The 26,547-nt window shown below is 44.2% G+C and overlaps 2 protein-coding genes across 4 annotated transcripts in view; one reads left to right on the plus strand and one right to left on the minus strand.

Moving 5' to 3' along the window:
- Positions 1-26,547, plus strand: part of Naa15-16 (N-alpha-acetyltransferase 15/16) — a 68,432-nt gene that overhangs the window by 3,410 nt on the left and 38,475 nt on the right. The window lies entirely within an intron of this gene.
- Positions 179-25,579, minus strand: LOC117221132 (uncharacterized). 2 transcript variants are annotated; one of them, XM_033471827.2, is made up of 2 exons: positions 25,138-25,579; positions 179-5,244 (listed from the first exon to the last, which is right to left on the minus strand). In XM_033471827.2, the coding sequence occupies exons 1-2, from the start codon at positions 25,141-25,143 to the stop codon at positions 2,176-2,178; spliced, it is 3,075 nt and encodes a 1,024-aa protein (XP_033327718.2). In that variant the 5' UTR covers positions 25,144-25,579; the 3' UTR covers positions 179-2,175. The 2 variants fall into 2 exon arrangements, with proteins under 2 accessions (XP_033327718.2, XP_033327719.2); XM_033471828.2 differs by lacking the exon at positions 25,138-25,579 and adding an exon at positions 7,010-7,990.

A 26,547-nucleotide genomic window follows, 5' to 3' on the forward strand; every position in this document is an offset into this window, starting at 1 on the left:
TGACCTTCCTTTCGAAAAACTAATCAATCGCGTTGTACTCGATATTTCGAAACTGTTTAATTATCAGTTAATTAATTATATCGGTAATACTTATTGAATTGTCGCGAGCTAGTCAATCTCGCTGTCGTTAACGAACCTGCTGTGCATGTTTAATTCGTAGCAATGGTTCGTGAATAGGTCATTTTATGGTACACTTTATTTCCACGTTTAAATAATTGACCTTTCGGAGATTGTTTGCCATTACATTGGAAGTCACAATTAGTATGCAAACGATCGCAGTTTCTGGATAACTAGTTTTAATCGTATAGTAACAATACCGTTTATTAAATAACATCTCGTTCAATACGGCGCACAGTTTTCTACTCTTCGGTATATTTACACTAGAATTCTCGAATTTTAATAAGTGGCGATATAATTCCGATTTTTTCTGCAACGTCCGTGGTAATCGTTGACTATCTTACACAAGGCAAGTAATAGGAATTGATTAAAGTACCAATTAAACTTCATCCTATTATACAGATATTAATGAGAAATATCCTTCTTGCATAGTGCACAGAAATAACTTATTTCTTTATCATCGTGCCCGAATCTCACGACGATTTACTTCCTTGCTGACCTTGACCGGTCAATTTATTACAATTTTAATCCAGTACCAGCCACGTTGTTCTCGTCTAAGTTCCCCGCAGAGAAAGAGCCAATCTTTCCCATGAAAGTTTCACGACTAACACTTTACCTACCAGAAGTCTTGATTAGATTCTCAAAGGAGCTTAAAGATCTTCCTTCGGCTAATCATTCTAACAGATACAATTAGATTATAGTGTCGGAGATGATTGAACGAAAATGTCATCTCTGGTAAACCTAAAGAGAAATCGTACTAGATCACGTAGCTCAATATAGCTTCTGAACGATCAACATTGCTATACTGAGAACTACGATTAAAATGTAGAGACCTAGCTATTGATATCGAGAGGACTGTCAAACAATTGTCGGTAGGTAAAGCGTTAAGAACACTGTTTATTCGATCGGATATCATGCTTCGCCCAGCAAGAGGCGTACGAAAAACGCAGCTACGATCGGCTCACCGCTATCGTTAATCATTCACTATATACATACACGTACATGTTTACCTCGATCATTAATCACAGACAATGCGCGAGTACTGTTAATAACCGCGCGCATACACGCAGCTATCGTCGACACGCGAATCGAGTATCTCGCGTCTGTATCGTTACACCTATGATACGGGAGGCAAGGAGAGAAGGGATCAGGGTAACATATAAATTAAGCATTTATACCGTAAGTAAGGCGTTGATAATCATCTACCCTAGTCGTTACATATATATTTACACGTGTAATAAATATCCTAACGGTACGGCCGTGGACGCGCGTCCACCGTGTTCCTCGCTCTTCAAGCCTAACTGTCCTCGAACAACAATCTCGTACAAAAATGAATCTCGAAAAGTCCTATACATATATTCCGTAACGTCCTACGACTGGAAAGCTCGTTGCTTTCGATCTATCTCAAAGTGCACTGTCAATTGCACCGTGGAAATACAGCATCGTTGCTCTTTCATTTCTCAAAAGCCCTGTGCAGCGTTGATCGTATCGTAGAACAGAAATACAGTATTTCCTCCATAGCGTCGCGCGACATCCCGAAGCAAATGAAGACGCGAATAATTGTACTTTTCTGTTCGTCGCTTTCTTACTCTTCCAAAAACCTGTGCGCTGTTAGTTACGCCTTGGAACAAAGATACAAAACTTCCTCTGTAACGTCGCGCGGATGCTCGGAAACAGGGGGGACGCTCTTTCGCCTACTACTTTTACTTGATTCACGATGGATTAGTAAGGCGACGAGGTAACGATAAAATCGCGATGTTAAAAGGCTCGCGACGCTACGAATAAAATGCTTACGCTCCTCCGATGGAGGAGGAAAGGGGAAGAACACTGTATTCGCCAGCCATTTGCAACGTCACACGAATCGCTGCGATACACTAAAACAGTTCGAGCCCTTGCCCGGCTCTCTTGGCAGACATGGCCACTCTGGGAGCACTCGGGATTGCCCCCTGGGGCAAGCAGCGTCGGAAAGCCTCTGTAGAATCGCTTCAGTGGGCGTGGTTAGGCCGCTCTCGTCGATGCCCCACGGGGCAGCCCGCGTCCGCCTATGGCAAAGAATGATCAGACGTTGTCGGGTCGCCGTCGACGTCTCAGCAGCCTCGAGTCCCTCGACTTCGGGTAAAGGTGTCCTGCGTTCCTTTCTGGCCTTTGCGTGACGGCCTGCGGCGTCAGGAAGTAAAAGTGACCGCCGTCACCTGGCAATCGGTACGCGAAGTACGCCTTCGGCTTGTCCGGCTGGTTGTCCGGCACGGGAATGGGACTGATGAATTCCGCGTCGGGATTTATGGTCGGCCGGGGGTCTCGGTAGTTCACTTTGATGTCGTCCTCTAAAGAGATAGGCAACTGGCCGTAGGACTCGTCGATCTCCTCCGCCGACTCCACCACGGGGACATAGTTCGTCGAAGGCCCGTTGGCCTGGTTCACCAGTTGTTGGTCAGGGTAGGCTCTGAGGGCAGCTAACGGTGGACTCTCCCTGCTGGGTACCCTGTAATTAGGTGGTCTCTGGTCGACTACAGCGATGAACTCGCTGTCCGGGTTGATGGGAGGCAGAGGCTGTCGAAAGTTCACCAGGATGTCGTCTTTCAGGGAGTAAGGCCTTTGCGACTGGTCCCCGTAGTGCACTTTCACATTAGGTGTCTTGAACACTGGCGGTTCAGGAGTGTTATAGTTGTTCTCGATGTAGCCACTGAACTCTGGTCTCTCAGTGGTCTTCGAGTAAATCGGCGTCGTGCTGGGTATGCCCTTGTGAGGGATCTTCTTACCAAAGATGGTAAAGTACTCCTTGGTAACGTCGTCCAACAGTTTCTCGTCTTGCTGAGTATAATACGACAAGTGAGGATTAGGTGTAGTGTTCACGACAGGGTTAGCGGTGGTCGAGGGGTAGATAGGCGATTGATTCTTGAAGGGCAGACTCTGCGGCCTCAGCTGCTTCGTAGGCTCGTTCTGCGGGTAATCGTACCTAGGTCCGTCGAAGATCTTCACGTCCCTATACTCGTTATAAGGCACGGTGTGCTGTTGCTGTTCGAACTGCCGCTGGCTGCCTCTCTTCGAGTAGTCCGCAGCCTCGAAGCTGTACTGGTAGATCGGCTTCGGCTTGTCCTGCCTGTAGTACGTCTGCGGCCTTGGCGTCGTGTAATACGACTGCACAGGCCGAGAGGATATCGCCTGATAGTAAAGCGACGCGCGATCAGGTAGCATCCGCTGACCCTGCGGCCTGGTAGTCGACGTCCGTGTCACGGAATCGCTGTAACGAACCGGCTCCGAGTTCTTCACCACCGAGTCGATGTATTTCACATTGTAGTCCTTCGAGGTCTCTTGCGACGGGATAGTCTCCACGCTGTAGAACTGCTTCTTCTTCTCCACTGGACGAGGCTGTGTCACCACGTCCTCGTAGAAAGGTGTCTCTGTGGTAGTCTTGAAATAAACCGCTGGATCCGGAGTGGTCGCGGTGGGCTCATTAGACTCTTCGTAAAAGTAGTAGGACGCCTGGTTCGATGATCTCTGAGGGTTACCAGTGGTGACTATGGTCTTTACCGAAGCTGGTGTCACCTCGATCGGTTTCTCCAAAGTGGACTGCGTCGAGGTGTAATAGGACAACAGAGGAAGCGTCTTGCTAGTCACTATGCCAGACCAGGCCTCGTTCTTCCTCGGAACAGGCTCCTGATTGGTCACCTGGTTCTCCAATATGGGCCCGATGCTGTAGAACCCAGGGTTATCCAGGGTCGTCGGCTTGTCCACTGTGGGCGTCGTGACTTCCACGAACGGCAAAGTGGGGACTCTGCTGGGTGCCAGTGTGGTAGCGTTCTTCTGTTTCGTCGTTCTGTAAGTCTTCGTGCTGGTCGACACCGTGACGGACGTCCGCGTCTTAGCGACCGGTGCACCGGTAGTACTCTTGTACTTGGAGGTGAGCTTCCTAGGCGGCAGATACGTGGGCCTCTGTCGCGGCACCGGAGTGGTACCGGGTCGCCTGCTGTACTTCTTCGTGGTGGTCTTCTTGTCGTCGAGAGCAGAGAAGAAGTCTGGCGGGGGTGGCAGAATAATGCCCGGCACTAGCGGACCTGGCGGCACTGCGGTAGCATTGTCCTGCTGATACTGGAAGCTGTAGGGCGGGGGATAGTAGATCGACTGATCCTCTTCATCGTAGTCGGATTGATTGCTCGGAGGAGGCACGAACACCGCGCCAGGTGGTATCGCGTGATAAAATGGCGGCAGACCGGTCATCGAGTCCGGTTTCGTTCCCTTGTTATTCTCCCCCGAAGTGTCGTTCGCATTGGGCATCACGATAGTGCCGTTAGATATGATGGCGAAGAGGGGGCCGTCCTCCGAGAGGAATCCCTTCGTGAACAGCGAGTCCTTCCCGACGTCGGTGCCGTTCCCGATCTCCTTGGTTCCGTTGGGTCCGATGATCTGGATCGGGCCGCCGTCGGTGAGCTGAACCGGAAAGGGCGGCGGTACCTTGGGCCTCGGTGGAATCTTGACCTGCCTCCTGGGCGCCTTGTAATTGTCGATCGGTGGCCATGTCTCCCACTCCCCATTGCTCGTCGTGGTTTCATGGCCAGGAAATTTCCCGCCTCGCAACACCAGCACGTGATTCTCCGCCAGCCAGATCTCGTCCTCGTCTAGACCGCCTAAATTCTCTATGGTGTCCTTCGGCACCTCCGGGTTGCCCAGGTAGCTGATGATCCCAGGCCTCTTCGGCCGGTTCCCGTAGATCTCGTTTTGTATCAGACCGTACTTGCCCTCTTTGACCTGCTGCGAGAGCGTTTTCTTGTCGTCGTCGTCGTCCTTGCGGCTAGGCTTCGCCTCCTTGCCGTTCCCAGCCGAGGACAACAGAATCCCGTCGTCCCAGAGCGCGTCGTCTTTCGCCTGGCCGGCTTCGCCTCTCAGGTGTCCTCCGACCAGACGGTGCGACACTTTCCTTCCGGGTTCGGTGGTGATCTCGTTCTCCCTCCTGGTCGACGACTTGAATCCGCGGCTCCCGAGCCCGTACGCTCTGTCTGGACGATGACTGGACCCCTCGACGTGCCGCCTTTCTCTAGGCAACGTCGATGACACGATCATCGGCAGACAGCTGGCCAGCAACGCTGCGCCCAGGAGCAGCCTCTGCACCGGAAACCCTTTCCGCGGCATCTGCAACAGAGTTCGGAGAACTTGAATCGGTTTTCATTCACCGAAGAAGATCGAGATCTACAACGATCGAGAAGCTTTCGGAGCATAGCCTTCTTGGAACGGCGGAGGCGAGTCAATGATTCCGCGAGACCGCCGTGGGTCAGCTAATGCGTACCGGGAATGGCTCGTGAGCACAATCATCGGAATTGCGTTCACGGTCAGCGCGCCACGCAGCTAATTTTGATAATACCATTCAATTACGCTATTCATCCTTCAAGATGATTCGCCAGGAAACACGGTCCCACCAACGGAAAAGAGAGCTATGATATGCGATGGTGTTTCCGCTTCGCGTAACTCCTTTGCTTTCTCTGTTTGACAAGGGGCAGAAGCTGTTTCTTCCGACGCTTTGCGAAATCTAAGCTGTCATCGTTTCTTCAGCAAGCTTCATTCGTGGGTGATTCGATCTTATTTTATTTCATCTATTACGTACGCAGTCATTTTAACGGACTGATTTGCTAACATTGGAATTCGAAGGACGAGTATCATTACTTTAGTAAAAGGTTCATTTTATTCCAGAGAGAATGAGGTTCTCGTTCAAATAAACTGTGAATCTCCGTGTATGAAAATTGAAGTGCTGTTGCCAGATACATAGAATCGACTTTATACATGTTGTTAGCGACGATAAATGCTGGAAGATTTGGAGATCGTTGTGTTCTTATTAACTTCGAGGCATTGATTGTGGTCGACGATGCGACAGGCAGTTGCACGTACAGTGCTTCGTATTATCATAATTAGACTGCAGAATTTATGCGTTAATGATAAGAACGAACATGTCGAATGCCGTATCTATCAAGAAAGGGAATATACGTTGATTTCGCATGAACATTTACGGTTCTTTCGCAATGATAGATAGACCCGGGGTTACCGGGACAATGTCTTCGTGGATGTGTCATGTAATAATGGTATTGAAAGAGAACGAGAATGCTAGAACGGCGTGGTTGGGAAACAAGCACATTCTGAAATTGTTTTCGGTCGCGTTCTAGGGGAACGGCGGATCTAGTCCACGAATTTCGCGAATTCGCCGATTCCATTGACTCGGGTCGCAATAATACGAGAATGTGGGTCCGGAGGGGGCCACGCCTTTCCCTCGTGAACAGATCGGTGAACGGTCGACAAACATTCACGGGTCACTGGAGTACCAGCGAGTCGCGAGTAATGACTTGCAACCGAGAAACAAACCCGAAGCTCGCGTTTATGCAGTCGCCTGGCGATGCAGTCGATTGTCTCGCGGAAGCAACGACCACTCGCATGCAGAACCGCAACCTGATTTTTACTAGCGAGCTTTACTCGACGACAAACTAAGGCTTGTTCAGGATTTGTCATCGAGACAGCGCTTTTTGTAGTCTGTATTTCGAGGTTCAAAACTTGTACTTCAAGCATGCTTTCACGTTCTTCAAGCTTCGGTCCGATCGCTGAACGATTTCAATTTGATAACAATAAGTTCTGGCACGTTCAGAATTAATGTCAACAAATTCATCGTTGGTGGCAGAACGGTGCAATCGAACAAGGAGTAATTAATGAACGAAGAGCATTTGATCAACGATTTTGATTGCTCATTCGTAAATTCAATGACGCGCTTTCTCCAAAGAAGTATCAAGATCTTCAAATTGTGACGATAGACTACATCAATGAATTCACATCAATGGACCAACCGATGTCGTGCGAATATCAGCAGATCCTTTCGAGGTGTAACCGCGAGATCGAACAACGGAGTATCGGTTCTTACCATAGATCGTTGTTCCTTGCGAATTCGATCAACTCTCACGAACGGAGAGCTTCGAGTTCCAATTTTCCGGGAACAAATCACTGAACACACACAATGCACAACGGCGGAAAGGTACTTGTTCCAAACGATCTCGCTCAAGATCACGCTTACGAGAGTTCCATCCAATTATGTTCGTACGTCGAAATCATTCTTCGTTCCGGCTAGCAATCCTACTAGCACGAGAAAAATCAGCTGAATCTATCAGACACCTTGATAACAGAGCACTCGGCTGGAAAAGAGTACCTTTCTCTTAGTTTCCGGAGCCACCCACGAGCCTGCGCGGCGATAATCGTTCTCCGGTGTTTCGCTACGGTTGTCTTCGAATAACAGTAATCTTGGGCAGCTTTTCGCGACGCTCTTCCTCACCGGACGAGAACGCTTTAACCGAAGATCCGGAAAACGCACCGATATATAGATCGCTCGGCGTACGTCTTTGATCGTTTTGACGCGTTCCCTTTTCCGCGAGGCTTTAATCAACGAGCGACGACGTGTCGGAATTGAGAAATTCCTGTAGCTAGAGATAGTAGTAGTAGCTTCGGCGGCGGCCTAATCGCGCCGACGGCTGCCCGAATCATGCTCTCGGCGGCGATAATGCTTAATCCGCCGCGCGGCTCGAAACTACCACGAGTTCGATCGAGGAGAACGCTTCCCCACGTGTTCGCCACTTTCTCCGTGATATCCGTCGATCTCGATCGAACCTCGATCGTTGCAACCGCGCTTCAACTTCGCAGACACGCTCGAGACACTTCCCAGCGAATTAAATCGAACGAGGGAAGGCGCGGACCGCTTCCGGTTGTTCGAGCCGTCGACGAGGAGGGCTCCGGTCGCGTGTCCCGCTGCTGCCGAGACCGCGGCTGATTCTTCTCGGAGGGTCCGACACCACCGAGCCGGCGTCCCAGTTCGCAGACACTCGAGCCGAGACCACGGCTCGTTCTTCGTTCGATAGAAAACCGGCAGAACGTGTCATAGCAGGCCGAAGCTGGCGAACAGCCGCTCGCGCCGGCATGGTACACGTGACTGGCCGGTTTTCATCACCTTTCCCAGTGCACCGGGCCCCTCAAGGACGCCCGTTCCGAAAGGTGGAGCCATTTCCAACCGGTGGTGGCCGACGTGCACGGCCAGTTCCCCTTAGCTGGAAAGGAGGAAGTCGGGCCGGGCCGGGCCGCGATTCCGTCCGTCGAAACACCGATCCCCGTGCCAGCGCCTTTCTTTCTTCCGTTCGCGAGCCCGCCGAGAACATGGCTTCTCGCATTTTTCTGGCGAATTTTCCAACTTCCGTTTGTCCTTCATTTGGACAATTCAGTTCGTTCTTTCGTAGATATAACGACGATGGGGTTACCCCCCAAGAGTACCGTGAAAATTTCAAGTTAATTGGCCCCCGCCCCTCAATTTACGCGAATTTCCGTTCCACGTGGATATGTTTTACGCGATTGAAAATGGCACGGACTCGTCATCTTCGTCGCTTGAAATATTTGGATGTTCGACTTTATTGTCATTGTTAACACTAAATCTACCACTGCCGGTCAAATCATCGGTTTTAGAATTACTGAGATCGTAAAGCTGCTTTCATTAAAAACTATTGAATGTATTTCCTTATTCAATAACGTTGTAATAACGTTGTAATATTAAATAGCGTTGTAATTAGACAGCGGATCTTCATGCAAAATAAAAATTGTCGTCGTTAAGTGCAAGCTACAGGAACTACGTAGACATTTATATCTTTCGTTAACGATTTGAATAAGTTGCAGGATAATACAATAATATTTTCGAACGACTGCTCAAATGTTTTAGCTATTTTACAGTTGATTTGTTTTCTTTTTTTTACAAATGCACAAAATTCGCGGTCTAGTTATAATCTACCGCGTAAATTGAGGAACGGGTGTACTTTCTTTTCCGTGGTGCCAGCTAGATGTGCAAAAATTAGTGGTCAATAGTCTAACATTAAAGCACCGTCGATTAAATTCTCCTTCGTCCCTGATTGTTTCAACCAAATTTGCCCCTTGGTATATCAAACGATCATAGGATTGTTCCCTGTGTTACAGTTAAAATTTCAAGTTGATCGATCCAGTAGCTCCTGTTTAATCGTGTCAGGAAGGTCTAATGCTAACGCATGTAAAACCTGCCTAACGTGTCTCTCCATTGCTCGCCTTTTCTACTGATGTAGTTTAGACCAGACCGGGTGCATAACTGACGCAAAGTCGATCTTTTTTTAGAATCCAACGATCGTGCGACCGAATCTCTTGTATCAAATCTTGCTTATCCGAATCTTTATCCGAATTACCTTGTCACGTATGAATAGATCAATTGCTGAAATTGCTGGGTCCTCTCTGACTTCCCGAATTCCGTCGCACTCTCTGCGGTCGTTTCAATGGTTTAAATCACTTAATTATGTACTGTAACCTTTTTCGCGACACAGACTTTTATAATAGTTCTTTCATCTTATTTAAAAGCTCTATTATCGTTGCCTTTCACGATTAATCTTAATATTTTGACCATTTTAGTTCCAGTTTTTAGTACCGGCACCTAGTCTAAATCTGCTAATTCTTTTAAAATTTCACATCTGTTTCTTATGTAACAAATAGCTGTCCCGTTTTGCGATCATCGAATAATTATATAAATAAATTTAATATCTAATCTGTAACTATCAGGAAAGATTAGATCTAGCACTGTAAGTGTAGTAACGTTAGCAAGTGTAACAGTAGAAGTAGTAAGAGTAGCATTTATAGTTTCTCTTCTCTTATTCGGACAGTCGCATTTCCTCGACCAGTTCACATAACCGAGGTTCCACGATAACTACGAATAATCTTAGCAAGACGTTTGCTCGAATATCCAGTTTTAGGTTTGCCCCATTGGCCTCGGAAACGTCAGTCTTAAATGAACGTGGTTCGGTTTCGCGAGACAGGCAATCAGCTTTTCGTGACGTAAGAAGAACGATCCCTGGGGTGTAACAGGTGTCGTTACGCTACCGTTGCGAGCACCACTGCTGTAATATCGTTTCTCGGAGCGAGATTTTTCTGGCCGTGTTCGCGGATCGACGTGATTTCGTTCAATGCTGGCTGAAAAAGAAGTTTGCGTGCCACCGTCGTGCAGCGAGCGTGTAATTGTAACACGGTGGCCCGCCCGGCAACACCAAGTTCGCGAAGCACACGTCGCGAATCGGAAAGAGGACTTTTACTTTGCTTCCTGCTCTCCTCGTCGACCCAGCCAGTCATGATTTTCTTTCGTGTGGAGTCGCTTTTTCGTATCGCTTTGTATAATTGATAAACTGACCTGTTAACTTCTGATAAAAACGAAAAAAATTCGAGTCTATAAAGCATGTTTCGTTGGTTTCATTGCTTCGCGATTGTGAGATGCTACACGCGATTAAGGTACGAGATGTGAAATAGTGGAGATACAAGATTTAACGTGGTCACAAGTTCTAGTGGAATTTGCGAAATTCGAAAGAGTTAAAATACAGTTGAGTGCAGTTTCTGCATTCTCTCGTTTCGCAGTGTGCGCCGTCTTTTCAAGTAGAATCTGTAAGCCGTAACAATTAGATCTGGTAGCTGGTATTTCTTGAGATTTAATTAAGCATTCTCTATGAAGACTGGGTTAGTATGCTCTCTCCGAAATGGGTTAAGTTTTCCTGTCTGTTAGTTCCAGTCACAACAGTGTTGTAGGCGAGAACAAATTCAAATTACACTTGAGTATTCCGTATCGCGATTCTTATCACACCTTCCATGAAAGCTCAGATATTCAAATATCTGCTCGCAACTGTTACGAAACAGTATTATATCGTATGTAAAGAAGAGTTGAGAGCATCGACGCTTATCGTTCGGTCCTAAACTCGTCTTAAGTAACGCAATCACAGCCGTGCGATACACTGAATGAACGCGAATTATAACGCATGACCGTATAATGGCCTGTAAACGCGGAATTGATCTACGAAAGTAAAGTTGATTTAAAAGGATCGAATCGTTTTGTACAGATAAAATTGCTCTACAAACGTAGAAGTGGTCGAGAAATATAGAACTGGTCTGCGAACGGAGAAATTGATCCACGGAAGTAGACTTGTTCTACGAACGTACAATTAGTCTAGGGGTGTAAAATTAAATTAGAAATATAGAATTGGTCTCGAAAAAGACTGCTCAAAAGAAATTACAGCCTAGAAAAATTCTGGATAAAAATTGACCAATTTTGAGGGACGATAAAATCGTCAAAATGCAAGGTTTATTCTAAAGTGCTGTAACTTTGCGGAAAATAATTGCAGGCACGTTTCGTTTTCTTTTTTAAATTAAAGGGGAAGGATCAAATTTCATTCGACTGTAAACGGCATGTACGAAAATTTTTTTACAGAATCTAAAAATCCAGAAACATTATCTTAAAGCAGAGATTCCAGGCTTTAATTTAAAGAAAAAGTCATCATCCTACGATGATTGTTTGCGGAGTTATCATCAATCAAAGTTGGCCAATTTTTATCCAAAAATCTATGCTATCATTTTTTTTAGCAGTATATAATATAGAATTGGTCTGCGAAGATAAAATTGATCTATAAAATTAGACTTGGGCGAGAAAGATAGAGGTTGTAGAGCAAGGATGAAGTGATTTATGAAAGTAGAATTGGTCTAGAAAAGGCGAATTGATTTATGAACATAAAATTGGTCTGCAACCGTAGAATTAGTCGACAACTGTAAAATTAGTCTACAACTGTAAAATTGGCCTAGCGGGACAAATTCGCCGCATACTCCAGTGACGTTCGGACAGTTCCAGTTCTGTTGTCCCGATTCAATAGGTTCGACCTGTTCCTCCCAGGTACTGAAATAGCAACGAGTCCCGTGTAGACCGAGTAACACGTTGCACCACACGCGCGTCGGCGTGCTTCACGTAAGAGTCGCGTATATCCAGCCGTTATCCAATTGAGTTCACGCTTTCAGCTACTTTCCTTTTTGTTTCGCGTTGTGCTCGCTGGGCAGCATTAATTCCTTAACGCCGTGCTAATGCCTCCGAGCAACTTTCGGTGCGTCACTCGTTCAGCTATGCTTCCTGTTATGACAGCAGCTCTACGCGGCCGTCCATTGTTTATCTCCTTCGGATTGGACCTTCCACTCGCGATCTATCAAACATGAACACGTACGCTACCGTTGCACGCACAAACATCTCATAAACTTCTACAAAATCACGGCGATTACTCGGAAATTTATGAACTATCTGTGATTACACGTTTTGTCATATTACGACAACATATATCTTCCATAAGAATGCTATAACTCGGGGCAATAAGATAAAGAGCATGAAGATACCATGGCGAGAAAAACAATCGCATCAAGTCGCAACAAGAATGCTCTTGTATTTTTGTCGAATAGACAGCGCAGTTTAAAAAAGAAGAAAACAAGGACAAATTCGCGAATGCATTAAGATCCTGGTAAATGAAAGATAGGACGACTTCTTATCATGTTTAAATAAAACGAAGAGTATGAATATACTTTAATAAGAAAATCACAATTGTGCTTCTGTTGAGTAGACAGCAAAATGATTGGTGCAACTTTATAAAGATGATTCCAAGAAACGAGTCAAAGTTCATCGATTCAGGTATTCATATCAAGTGTCAATGATTTTTTTTAATTTTGATACGCTTAAATGGACAAGGTTCCACGATCTGCTTGCAAGAAATTTACAACAATTATTTCCCACTGCTCAATCCTTATGATTGATCATCGCACGCGTGGTACCTTCAGCTGTTCTCTATTCTGGATGGCTCCCCATGGCATTACTGACCCCGTTCCCATCGCAACCAAGTGACACGCCGTTCCTTATCGCGTGAAATTCGGTCTATTTTCAAGTGTCCGTCTTCCCGATGCAATTTGTGAGCCCTCGCCGGTTTACGCAATGAGGACACAGTGAAAGCTAAAACGAGCACACCGTGCTCGGCTTATCTCGCGACGCTTTTTAAACCGTCCGGTTAATTCGTTATCCCGTTTTCATCGGCGCTTTTGTTGAAAAATAGAAGTGTCACACCTCCGTCGAGCGCAGAAAAATCCGCGATCCCGAGCGGAGTTTCACTTCGCGAAGATATGCGGTGGAAAATGTCGCCCGATATCGATCATCCGAGCACACGGTGGCAGTTAATTTCATGGGAGAAACTCGTTCCACTGAGCCAAATCTGATTAGCCGATTGCTGGAGCGTGACGGATTCCTTATCGCGGCAAGTCCAATAGGAATTTGAAATTTAGATCAGTTTCACTTCTTCCAAGTGTCCTCAGCTACTCTCTACGTGCACTCTGCGGCCTTCGCGTGGCAGGAACGTGTGCATTTTTATCATACTTTTAGATGATGATAACAGAGGTAACTGTTGCGCACTGTTTCACAGCGTTCGAAATGGATTTATCTGCTGTGAAGTTGATCCGTGATACTCCCTAGAGATCCATTTCGATGCTTAATGTTTAGTACTTTGGATGCACTTCTTTCAAATGAAGCAAAATTAGTGGCTAATCTTGGTCGTCGAAAGTTGCGAAAGAAATTGAATAAAATCTTCGAAGATATATTTAAAAATAGATCAATCGTCTACATATACATACTTAGGGCTCAACAATTGAACCGAGTGTCTTTTCAATTACGATCACTTACAAGGCAGACTCGGTCACATTTGAAATTACATTATTTCAAATACTATTCTAAATAACATGTTATTTTATTTTGGAATTCTTTGAAATAATTATTTGAGATAATTGTGAAGTTCTTCTCGGAGATTGTACGGTGATCTAATTATCAGCTCTGAGCCTGATTTGTATTGACATCCCCATTGACATTTCTGCTAGCATAAAAGGACCGATCTGGCTACATTAAATGATTTTCCGATAATCGTCTTCCACCCCAGTGGAGCGTTTATTTTCTTTCACGTCAATATTAAATGGTTCCGGATAAAAATCTCTTAAGAATGAACTTTTTAATAAAAGAGTTTTTTGCTCGAAGTAAATTAGCATAACAATTTCTTAAAATAAAATCTTTTTGTTGCTTATTATTTTGGAAATTATTTTCTTTTTATATTCGAAATAAAAAAGAACAAAATAATTCATTATTTGAAATTGCTACTATCCCAAATGGATCGATATTATTTTATTTACAAATAACAGCGTTGAAAATAACTGGTCGAGATTAATTATTTCAAATAGTTGCTTCTTATTTTCATTTTAAATAAAATGTTCATTATTGGACTGCGGATCTTTACGCGGAATAAAAATTCGCAGCGTCGTTTGCACGATGTAGAATTCGCTGGAAAGATCCTTTCCTCTCTTGGCAACTTGACTTCTTTAATATAACGTGACTGTATGCTCGTATGCTTCTGAAGTTTGTGTACGGAACGACCAGTATTTTATTTAAATGGTCTGATGGCTTTCTGCCGAGAGATTCGGCCGTCCTCGCCTTTCAAGGTGCTGAACCGCATCGTCGAAATGTATCGGTTTCATTGTGCAACAACGATCGGTGCATCGAGGCAGATCCGTTGCGGAGTTATCAGTGATGAGGCTCGGCCGGCGTCCGACTGACAGAGACGAGTAGCATAGCGAGCGCAGTGGAACACCTTGGCATTGACCGGCTTGCTCTCTGCAAGGCAACTCGCTTGCATAATATGCTCGTCTCGTTCATCCCAAGACCGAGCTCTCGATTATTCTCTCTCTTCTCGACATCCTCGGAGCTCCTTTAACGGTGATGTTACGCGCGAAAACAGCGTCGATCTTCGCTTCCACCTACGAATCGCTGACAATCGGACACTGACTGATCGCGCACGACCGATCCCACTTGAAAATTTGCCCAGCCGGTCCAAAAATATCAAGTAAAACTATTTTTATATTTACCGAAAGAAATTTTTCGACCGACACCTTCTGGGAAACAAGCGATATCTCTGCTATTTCGCCGAGGTATAAAAACGGCACATAATCCTGGTCACCGAATAAAAATTCTTTATATTAGTACGTTCGTTAAAACCGTACTTGAGTCGATATATTGCCAATAAAAGACAGGACTACTGCGAGCATAAGATTTCAAAGGTACCAGAAAAATGACGAAAAGTTGTTCTTTCGACTCTAAACATTAGAAAGTTGTCTTTCATTTGCTCGTGAAAGAACGAAACATCATGCCGAACGACCCGTCACATGAAAGCTGTACGAAAATTAATCCTCAGGATTACAGTAATGTCTCCCTAACTGACGCTCAGATTGTGCAGAAAAATGGACAATTTGGGGAGAAGAGATACGATTATTCGAGTCTTGCGCCTCGTTTTTATAGTTGTTGAGAATCGGTAATTATAAAAACAAGGCGCAACACTCGAATTAATCGTATCTCCTCTTCCAAAATTGTCCATTTTTCTCCATTCTTCTCCACAATCTGAGCGTCAGTTAGGGAGACATTACTGTAGTCCTTCTTATCATGTTTTCTAGCCACAATATTGCAAGAATATCTTGTTCTGTCGTTTCTCCTTCACACACATCGAAGAAAATTCAATCTCCATAAATTTGTTAATTAACATGCAATATTTTTGTACAATCGCGTAAACATTTTCGAGCTATACATAAGTTCCGTACAAAACTTTCGAAACGTCGAACTTTGATAGTTTCGGTTTCGCTGGAAAAATTGTTCAGACCTTTCGGGAATTTTTTAACAAGTTTATGTCTGCCGGATCTTCTGGCGAGAGGATTCACGGAGGAGGAACCGCAGGATGATTCGAGATCGGCGGAATATTGGGGACGTCCTTGACGCCGGGGAAGACGGAGACGGAGAAAGAAATTCGTCGTCGTTCGTCCGCAACAATAAATCCGTGTAAAAAATTCGGCCGAAGGATGACGATCTTTGCGCGTTGAAAAAAAATTGGGCCGTTAACCTTGTCTGACCAGTATACCGGGTCTACAGTCGCGACAAAAACGCAAACCGGTATCGGCCGCGTGCGCCATATGCGTTCCGTCACCTCCGCACAATGCTGACCGGACATAATAAAATAAACGCCCGGAATTCGGTGAACTATTATTTCGATTTTGTTCGAATCCGCGCGCGAAACGCGAAAACAATTTTTTCACGAGCGAATTCCGCGGTAAACGACAGCCTCGGGAGGCCTCCAACAGGATACCCGGCACGATTAGCATAACTCAGAATTTGGAGAGTCAGAAGTAGCATCACTGACCTACCAGTAACGTTCGGTAGAAGAACGCTAAAAATCGGGGAATTTAAACGCGAACGCTTGGACGTTCGAAAGTTTTCAATATCCGTTTCTGTAAGTACTTATTTCCGGTGAAATCAGAGGCTGTGATTAGGCTGCTACGTTCATGCAAATAAGTGTGATTTAGATTCTCGGGAACGGAGTCAGAGAAACTGGAAAATATCGTTCGCAGACATAGTAACTCACAAAAGTATTCATACCCCCTTTTTAACATGGTACAGGTAGATTTAGGGTTGAACTTGATGCAGAATATTATTTTGCATAAACGTTTGCAATTTGGTTATGAGTTACAAACAGTTAAAGACAGCGAAAAATCGCAGTTTTCCACGACTTTCAAGAATTTTCAATAATCATTAAATGACTAAATAATAATAATGACTAATAATAATGACTAAATTATCGAATCATATCTTAGAGTTGTCTTCAATCATGTCTTAGAGTTTCCATCGCTATTGGACAGTTTATTAAAAAATTCTCAATCGAAAAATCTTGATCTTTGAAGGACTAACGACCCTTTATCCACAATTTTTAATTATACCGACATCATCTGCACATTGGATTGGTTAAGATTATGCAGTATTTGTTACGCGCTAATTGTTTATTATCGCTACATCGAAATATTGTTTTAAGGAAAAGATTTGTCGCTTATCCCCGCCAGCTCGGCAACTTCCATCCAATTCCTCGAAAACGCTGCGAGCTCGCAGACGCTTCCGCACCTAATTATTCCCGACTAAAGTATATCTAGGCGTTGAACAGGTTGAATTAGGGTCGATCAAGCAGTGATCGAATTTCCGTTCACCGCGCACCCGAGCCGAGAAAACCGAGCGATCGCATCTGCGCAATAATTCTATCGGCAAACACACGCATCTGCTAAACCGATCAGCACATCCTGCAGCAAATTTTGACGTTCTCGTTCGCCTTCGCGGAGAATTCTGCTCTGCCGATTTTATTTTCAGGAAGACCCGACTATATACCATGCTCAGAAATAGCCGCGCCGATTGAAACATCCATTTTAGGGAAAAAATCGTTCCCCGAGGCCCCCGGCTTCCACCAATTACCCGCCACCTTCCAATTAGACGGCGATTATTCGGTCGCCGAGCAATTATGAACATTTCATATAGCCGAGCACTGAATGGGGACCGCCTTAACGATCCCTGAAATGAAACTAGTTCAGACGAAACTCGTAACGATTCGTCACCCGGATTGTTAGCCGGCAACCATGCTCGGAGGTGTGCAAGTTGTTTCGCTCGATCCGTAAAGAGAAATAGATAATCAGATCTGTTCTATACGAGCGATGTTTTATTCAGCTCTGTCCTCCATAATGCACCTGCAATTAGACCCGCGAATTAACACGTTTTCCGTTCGGTCTCGCTGACACTGACTCTCGAAAATGTCCTTAGCTCCGTTCTTTACCGTTCCGATTACCGCCTGGAACTCCGCAGGGTGCTGCAAAGTGATTTCTTCCAAGGTCGACGCCGTTGTCTTTTATTTCGCTATCCTTTTCAATAGTCGCTCAATTTATCGTGACCATTTAACATTTTTTTAGGAGAGTTTCCAGACCCGTGATAATGACCGTAATTATACCGCGCGTATTTATGCAACTTCCCACTTTCATACTTAATCTCACGGAAGATGGAACAAACGAAAAATTGCTGTCGTTCACTAACGTGTTTCTCGTGGTTAACGTCAAATTAAGATGCATTGATAATTCTTATTCGTTTACACTTTCTCCTTTCTTGGTTTAGAAATTATGCTATGGGTGCATGGAAATCCGCAAGCTAGTCGTAAATGATCCAACTTCGCATGTTCGATATGAACGAATTGTTACAACATCAAATAGTCGGAAGATCAATGTATGTGTTGATCTTTGTTACTCGGAACACATCTGTGTTCGCATTGGCAACAAAAATTAATTTTCTGCTAGGTTGATTTCGTATTATTAAATCATATTTAATGTGTAATATTTCTTTTGATTTTTTTTTTACTATTTTAAGTTAACCCTTTGCACTCGAGTGACGACTCTGAGGCGACATGAAAAATTGTTATATCACGTTCCAAAATAATGTTGAAAAATAATCATCGAATTTGTTTATATTTAAAAAACATTATGAGGTGTAACTGTTGCTTGAGTCACGAAATTCAATGTCGTAAAGGCATAAAAAATGCAGTGACCTATATGAAATAAAAATACTATAAAACTATTTTAGATTTCGAGTTGAAATTGCTTCGAGTGCAAAGGGTTAAAACTTGGAAATGGCTTACATAAAAGATCTGTAACAATTTGTTATGTTATTGGATTTTTCACTCTTTATTATCCACAAATGAACTTCTTCCGAAATTTTGTTTATATCTTTCTGTTCCGAATCTTTAAATCCAACAATTTTCACTAATCTTTTATATTCTCGTAACGTTTGAAGTAAGCCATTCTGGAGAACAGAATTTATGGACGATTCTGGAACTCGAAGCTGCACGATTTTTCTCAGTCGTCCGATAATCATGTACCGGCGTCATTCTCTTGATCGATCGATCACCAGATCGGCCGGACTTCAAAGATCATTACCTGATAATGCGGCCATTTGTTTCCGCTCTGCGGGCGCCTTTTTTCCCCATAATCGTCGCTCAGTTTGATATGCGCTCTGCTCGCATTCTCACGACGTACCGCGACCCTGTCGAGGTTGCTGCATATCGTCCCGATAGACGCAATTAAGAATTACTGGTGCACTCTGCATTGGTGCACTCTGGTCGCGAGGGAAAGCCGAGCGAGACGAAGGTCGCGCCAAGGTCTATGGTTTGCATTTTTGCTTGCACGCCGCGCGTCCCGGCGACCTCTCGTATTCTGGATTGTAATAAGAATTTATTATCAAGTTTCTACGGGCGCGAGATACCGATATACTCCTGTAATTTCGCTGTGCTCGCTTGTTTCGCAGATTTTAATCGGCCTACAACCAGGAAGAGAACGTCACCGTCTCGCTCCTATAGAAATACATGTTTCGGCGTTCGATGAATCTTGTTCTTGGTTCTCTTTTACCGACGATTTACAGGGTGGGTTCCGGTCAGATTCTTCCACGATTTCGTGCCCACCTGAAACCTGATATTCTTGCCGATTGTTCCTTGAGCCGTTGATACTTCTTTCCTGGCTCTCGCGATTATCTTCCCTCTATTTGTTCGCTTCGTGTTCGCCCGGAACCCGGACTTTATCAACTGCATTTCTGCGACACCGAGTTTATCTCTCTCTCTCTCACATGGTGTTTTTAGATGGCTCGATTAATAGGGGTATATTTCGCTGCCTTGATCGTTTCAAGAACACTCGCCTCTCAAAATGTGCCAAGTATGCTCGGGAAGGTCAGTCTTGTGCGAAAGGATTGCCGACATAGTGGTTCAAAGAAAATCAGAAGAAAGTAAATTTCGTTTGCAAATTCTTTTAACTCTTCGGATCATCGTTGCACGAAACTTAGTGTATATCGAAGCAAACGTGCGATGTTCATTAAGTGCGAAAATCTACTATAACTTGACTTTGATCTATTAATACAACCGATCGCATTAAACATCGACATCTTCGATCTATGATACAAAGTCGTATAAAACGAAGAAAGAGCTACCTCGATAAGATTTTCAAAGCCTGCTTGGTGCCAAAAATGACATCCACTGCAGCAGAAAGTTATCCGCAGCCTGTTCTCCGTTCACTTAAATTACAAGTACAACATTCACACAAACCATACGGTAGTGAAGCCGGTTACTATGGGGGGACCAATTGCTGTGCCTTTGATTTGTTTTCAGCCATAATTAACTGCATATTTGAGCGGGTTAGAATTATGCCTTAAAGTGCAATCTGTACATGCCGAAATGTTAAAGAGACAAGCGAAATAAATAACAAAGTTACCATAAATTAACTTAACTGTAAATTATCTTAACAATAAATTTTATCAGTAAACGATACACGTGCTCGTAAACAATAACCCACTCATTTATCGAATAAGACGTGTTACATCTTTTTCTATTAAAAAATAAACAAAATAAAAGAACGTCACAATTTACCGGCTATACTACTCTAGACACTCTAAGTTAGAACAAAAACGTTGGAAACAAAGTGCAGGCTAGAGAACCGTGTCAACAGCAGTGCACAGTTCTCCAAGCAACCACTCCTCGATCGCAACGATCGCAGATACCTCGATCGAGCGGCGTCCATGAAAGAATCGCTCTAATCAAGATCGATGTGGCAGAAAAAGGATCCATCTGAATTGTTCGATCAGCAGACGAGCTGAAACGATCGTTCCCTCCGTCTCTCGATTCGAGCGCGTTAATTGGAGATTGTGACAAACGGCTGTACCAGTTTCGCGATTATTGCTAGCATGAACTCTCCAGCACGTTGAGCAACCTGTCCTTGCCTCTGCGGGTCTAAGATCGCCGCACGATACAGAGAGGCGAGGTAAATCACGATCCAGAGATCTAATTCGGTCCGAGGACTGACTCCTCCTTCGATCTCGTCGGAGACGAGGCAAGAATACGGATCTCGATCCGCGGTACATGCGAATCGCGCTGATTGGCGCACCGGAACCGCAGCTACTTATCAGCTTACGCAATTTTCGCTCTTTACGTTGACCGGCTAGGGGAAAAAGTATCATAACCGCACACAGAGAAAGTGGCACGTCTAGCGATATAAATCGCGCCTCGTAACATTAAACTGTTTATCATCGGGAACAGGGTCGAACGCGTTTCCCAACCTCGAGGAATCTGAAATTGGATCGCCGGCTGCGATGATCGGGACCCTTGCTTCGGCGCTGAATCTCCATTGATTTTGCTTGGAATGTCTTCTAGAATCTTGTCGCGGCGTGGAGATTTCGATTGCATTTTATGCATTTGCTGGGTTAGTAACACAGTGGAAACGATTCGAAGAATTTCGGAATATCGTTGCAGTTGATGCAAGCAATTCTTTCGCGAAGATCTGGCGACGCTATCTTCGTAATCCTGTTTAAAAATCTATCTTTTACAGCCGAGGATTCGTTAGTAAATTCGTCAGAATTTATTGTTTATTTATTATTTATTATTCTAGCGAATATGTATTCGTTGGAATACATATTCTAGCTTATTTGAGATGAACGTTGATCTTCTTATTGGACTTAAACCCTCAGGTACCATCGTTGTTTAGACTGACGTAATTGGCTGGTAGATTTCAACCCGATTCGAAAACTGCAAATATTTGTGCAGCCTTTTAATTTAGAAATAATTGTTTTAGGCAAAATAAAAGACTGATGTATCTTCGGACAGACAATAAAATACAACATTTACTATACAGGGTGTTTCCTTAACTTTTGCCCATTTTTTTTCATGCTAGTTCGTGTTAATCTGACAAGAAAATGTTTATCGGTTCCATTTGACTTTAAAAAATTGTTATTTTTTCAATAAAAAATCAGGATTGCCTTAACTTTTTTAACGGCACAATAATGTAGCTCGTGTCAAGACGAATTCAACGACGTGCTATAGAATGACCTTCGGGTGACCTTGAACCAAGAAATTACAGTTGACAATGGAGTAGTCGAAGTTATAAATACAAATATTACGCGCAGAGTAGAAATCTACCTCGCGAAAGTACTTAAGGGTTAATGATTCGAAGCTAGAAGATTAATATTTCGGATTTCAAGATTAATTCTCTCGAGAAAAGATTTTGCCTTCGCCGTCTGGATGCGCGCTGCATCGTGAACAATTTTCAGCTCGCACGAAATCCCAGAACGCGAACTTCGAATATTTGCAAAAACAGCGATTCGTATGCAGCATTCCGGATTTGTTCGAAACGATCCTTTTGTCCGGGCCTCATATTTTGAATACGCTAAACTCGCTAGACCACGTACCTGCCATTTGTCTGCTCGTAGACAATTGTTCAATGGAGCTATTACATATTACCACAACGAAACCATAGGGAACCTGTCTACATACCAAGCAGATGACTCTAAATTAGAGGCGATTTCATGCTAACCCCATAATGCACGGTTTTTTTTCAAGTGTAAATTGATCATTGTACGCCATCGGTAGACTGCGCATCTTTGTGCATTTATGGCGCGAACAAAATTGGTAACAATAAAATGGATGGTTCGATGCGCAGCTCATCGAACACAATGCATTTCGAGATTAATACCTTGGATCATCCGACCTTCAAAAAAGAAAAGAAAAACAGCATATCGAGCCTTTCACCGTGCAAGGAACATCTCAAAGAACATCTCAATTATGTCACGAATTATCTGACACAGACACAAAACAATTAGCCTTCAAGATCGTTCAGAACAAATTCCAGCAAATTAACACTCGATTGATCGAGCATGTAACCTCCGCGTAAAAAACCCGCTATTTTTCCGTAGATTTTTCATCGATAGCCGCTCGGAGGTGAAAGCGACGAGCAAAGTGGCATATAGGAAGCACTACGGCCCGCGGGGTGCGTTAATGACAAATCCAAGGCAATTAGCGGACACGTGAACGAGTTTCCGCGGACGGCGGCCGTGCAGATCTGCCGGAAACCCTAACTTTCGCGAGCTGACCGGATACGGTTAGCGGCCCGACGAGCTGTGAGAACGGGAAAGAGGATCATTGACATCTGAATGAACCGTCGTTTCTATCTGCCCCCATAGATTTCCGCGATGACGGACGCTCTCAAGTTCCGCGTTGCGAAGATAGAGGAACGGTTTCCCCCACGATCAATAATCTTCCCGTCTGTTTATGGACAATAATAATCCACATCCTGTCCGACGACAGCGTCCGACAGTGCTGGACCCGAGCGTTTCTAGGAAGCTTTCTACCGATGCTTCTTCATCCAACCGAACGGGGACGTTTTACCGCAGATTCGATTTAACATACGAGCCGCGCGGCTTCAATTTAAATGACGTTAGTTCCGCGGGAATGTTTTCTCTGGTCAGTTTGCGAACGCTATGCACCGAGTTTCTTTAATCATAAATGAAGTGGTCAAAGTAATAGCGGCGTAAGTCGCATTTTCCTCGTTGTAAGAAACAAGGGTTGTTATTGCTTACTGAAACGTGTATTGTTTACTAATCAAATTCATTGCTAAGATTATTTAGAGTTATGTTAATTTTTTATGGTAACTTTGTCATTTATTCCATTTGTCTTTTTAACATTTCGACATGTATAGGAAATTGTCGGAAATTTGACTATATGACTATGATTCTACCCTATTCGAACGATTGTTGGGATTTTGCATTTTGGGCGATCTTTTTCGGCTATCGATGAACATAGACGATACAGAATCCTTAACAGATTTGTTCGTTTATTATTATATTATATAATTATATTATTAAATTATTATAATTATTATATTATATATATATATATTATTATTATTATAATTATTTAGTTATTATATCATTATATTATATAATTTTGATCAATCATTTATTAGAATTACCCATAAACCAAGAAAACGTCTGGAAAGTTTATAGATCATTCGCGATGCAGTTCTCGCGCGGCGCAACCGATCGCGTTCCAGTGACTTCGATCTCCATCGATATTTCTCTGAGCAATTAACAGTCGTACAGAGAGCAGAGTGAGAAAAATTCTGCTCCAGATAAATATTCATGCCGGAAAACGTGCAAGGACTCTCGATCCTTTACCTTCGCCGGCTCGGTCCCGCGTGCGCACGTGAACAACCGCTATCGTCGATGATTCACGAGTGTGTCCAGGTTATATAAATCTCTCCGTGACCGCTGGCGATCCCGCGTGCAAAAGAATCGCGCGAGATACGCATAGCGTACGTAGAGTGTATGCGAATGAACAGTACCGGGAAACGGACGTGGATACTTTCCCAGTGGTCCTTGGATCGTGACCCCCCGCTGCGATTTTCTTCCTAGTAAACGATCCACGTACGCGAACCGGACGATCGCCGAGGAATTTCCTCGTTATCCTAATCGCACGCTTGTTCTGGGAACAACGCGTCAACGGATCGATGCAGTCAGCTGTCCGGTCGATTAACACGTTAACTGACGGAGCCTGTTCGCGGTGACAAGCATAGACATGCATCATCTTCTACGATGTTGTGGCATGTGTTGCAATTTCAACTAATCACAGGTGCAACATCGATTTCATTCTCTGTGCGAGGAATACGAAATTCTGATCGTGATACGTCTGATAGCGAACGGTCAATACGGTGACTGTTATGTTCGTCACATGTGGGCGACACAGTGTTTCGTCTGCTTTTGAAAGTGATCTTTTACGGTAGCCATCGCGTTTCATTGGGATTACAGAATCTAAATCCGACGAAGTAATGTCTGGCGGATTTTCACTTCTTTGGAATGTGGTGGCTTGGTGACTAATGTGTTAACACTTTAGGGGAATCGATCGAACGGTTTCAGATAATTGATGAGTCTTTTTTAACAGCGCTGAGTAAGATAGCATTTCAAAGATTGCTTCGTCAACTATGTTGCATTTGAAAAGTATAGATAAATATAGACGGATGTACTTCATTCAACGGAATTGTGTGTACTTAAGCAATCTGCATGGATCTTATTGGTAATGGTTAGACCGTGGATTTTTGCGCAAAACAAAAATTGTCTTCGTGGATTGCAAAATGCAGCAGCTTCTTCTCTCGATGATGCGAGTCGAATAAAATACAACAATTATCTTTGAATTCGTAAGACAGTCTCACAGTTTTAGTCTACACATTTTCGTTATGAACGCATAAAATCCACGATCTAATAACTGAACGTACGAACCCCATAATGGAACACAAACACCCTGATCACCTTCGTATCAAATATTATTTTCTTCGAGCTGCAACTGCGTGCAACTGCGGCATTTGCAATACCAGTTTACCCAGCACTGTTCCTTATCTCGAAGCCGATTGCCGGTCTACACTGTGAACGCCGTTCCCAAGTTGTCGACCGGTAGATTGAATGAAAATGCGACTCACTGTCATCTAAGCAGCACGATTATGTCTCCTTCGGAGCGTCCACGTGGTCCCCCGGTTGGTACACGCACGATAATCGTGGTCGATCCGAGAAAAATCGAGGATGGGATCGAGGATCGACCGAAGCCGCACGCGACAGCCTCGTCTCACCTTGTCGAGGCCATGGCACGCGCGAAAAACGTCTCTCCGCTTGTTGTCCACTCACTGCACTTGGGACGACGACGAACAAACGTGTGTAGCCTCCTCCCGCGGATCTTTATATCAGTGTGGATCCTACTGGCCCTGCGCCAGTGTCCCACTCTCCGACACCCAGCCGCCTCTCTGACACCGCTTCTGCCTCTTCGGGAGCCGATCCGCGAACCTGCGGCGTGTTACTCGCGCGAAGGGACACGCTGGCTTCGCCTGCCAGCTAGCTGGATCGCTCGTGGTTGTCGCGAGGCTCTACCACGACTGCCGGGCTCGGCGATCGCTATGTTCCGCTTTGCACGACTCTTTCACCCTTCCTTTTGCTGGCTGTCCCTCTCTTCCAGGTCTCGGGGCAACTGGGATACCGATCTTTGCTGCCTGGAGAACTTTGGGGGTGACCGTGTTTGCTGAATTCCAGGAATCCTTTGGGACGCGCTCTTGGTCTTGAAAAAATATCGGTAACAGGCCAGATGTCCCAATTTCCGTGGCTTTAAGCCGATTTTTGCTTTGCGGAAGTTCTCATTGAGTACTCTAATTTTCGTTGAACGCGCTAAGAATATATTTCGATTCTGTAGTTCTATCTTTTCTGCGTGACAAAAATTAGTAATTTAATCATGTTTTTAATGAAATTAAGAAAGATGTTTCTATCTCTATTTCTGTCGCCTATCGGAGACTGTGTATATAACTCTGTGACCCGTGTTTCTGTGTCATTTCTGTGCCTGTCCATAATTCTGTGCACCCTATTTTTACCTTATAGATATCTCCTGCAATCTAGCATATCTCCTGTATCCGCAAAGTGAGATTAGATTTGATTCTGCGATCTAATACAAGAGGACACTAAAATATGAACGTGTTCTAAAATCTGACCTTATTCTTGGTAGTTGCTAGTATAATTATTAATAATTGTCAATAATTAATTTATATGAAAATCTGCAGCAAGCATTTCTTCCAATTTTAGACAAGATATACTATTTAAACTCGCGTCGAAACTGCTGTAGCATCGATTGAAAAATATTTATTACATTTTAACCCATGGAAAATGTAACACTTCTCTCTAGATTTTACACCAAAATTTATCCTATTTATATTATTAATGAAGTAAAGTAAAATTACTGACGTAATCATGAGAACAAGACTGAATTTCTTAGGACCGGAATTTATAACGTAACAATATTATATACGATATTGCACGATTCTGCGTATATCAGTACGAAATGAAAGCAAGAG

Source organism: Megalopta genalis, chromosome 9, assembly GCF_051020955.1.
Source record: "Megalopta genalis isolate 19385.01 chromosome 9, iyMegGena1_principal, whole genome shotgun sequence".
Lineage (NCBI taxonomy): Eukaryota > Metazoa > Arthropoda > Insecta > Hymenoptera > Halictidae > Megalopta > Megalopta genalis.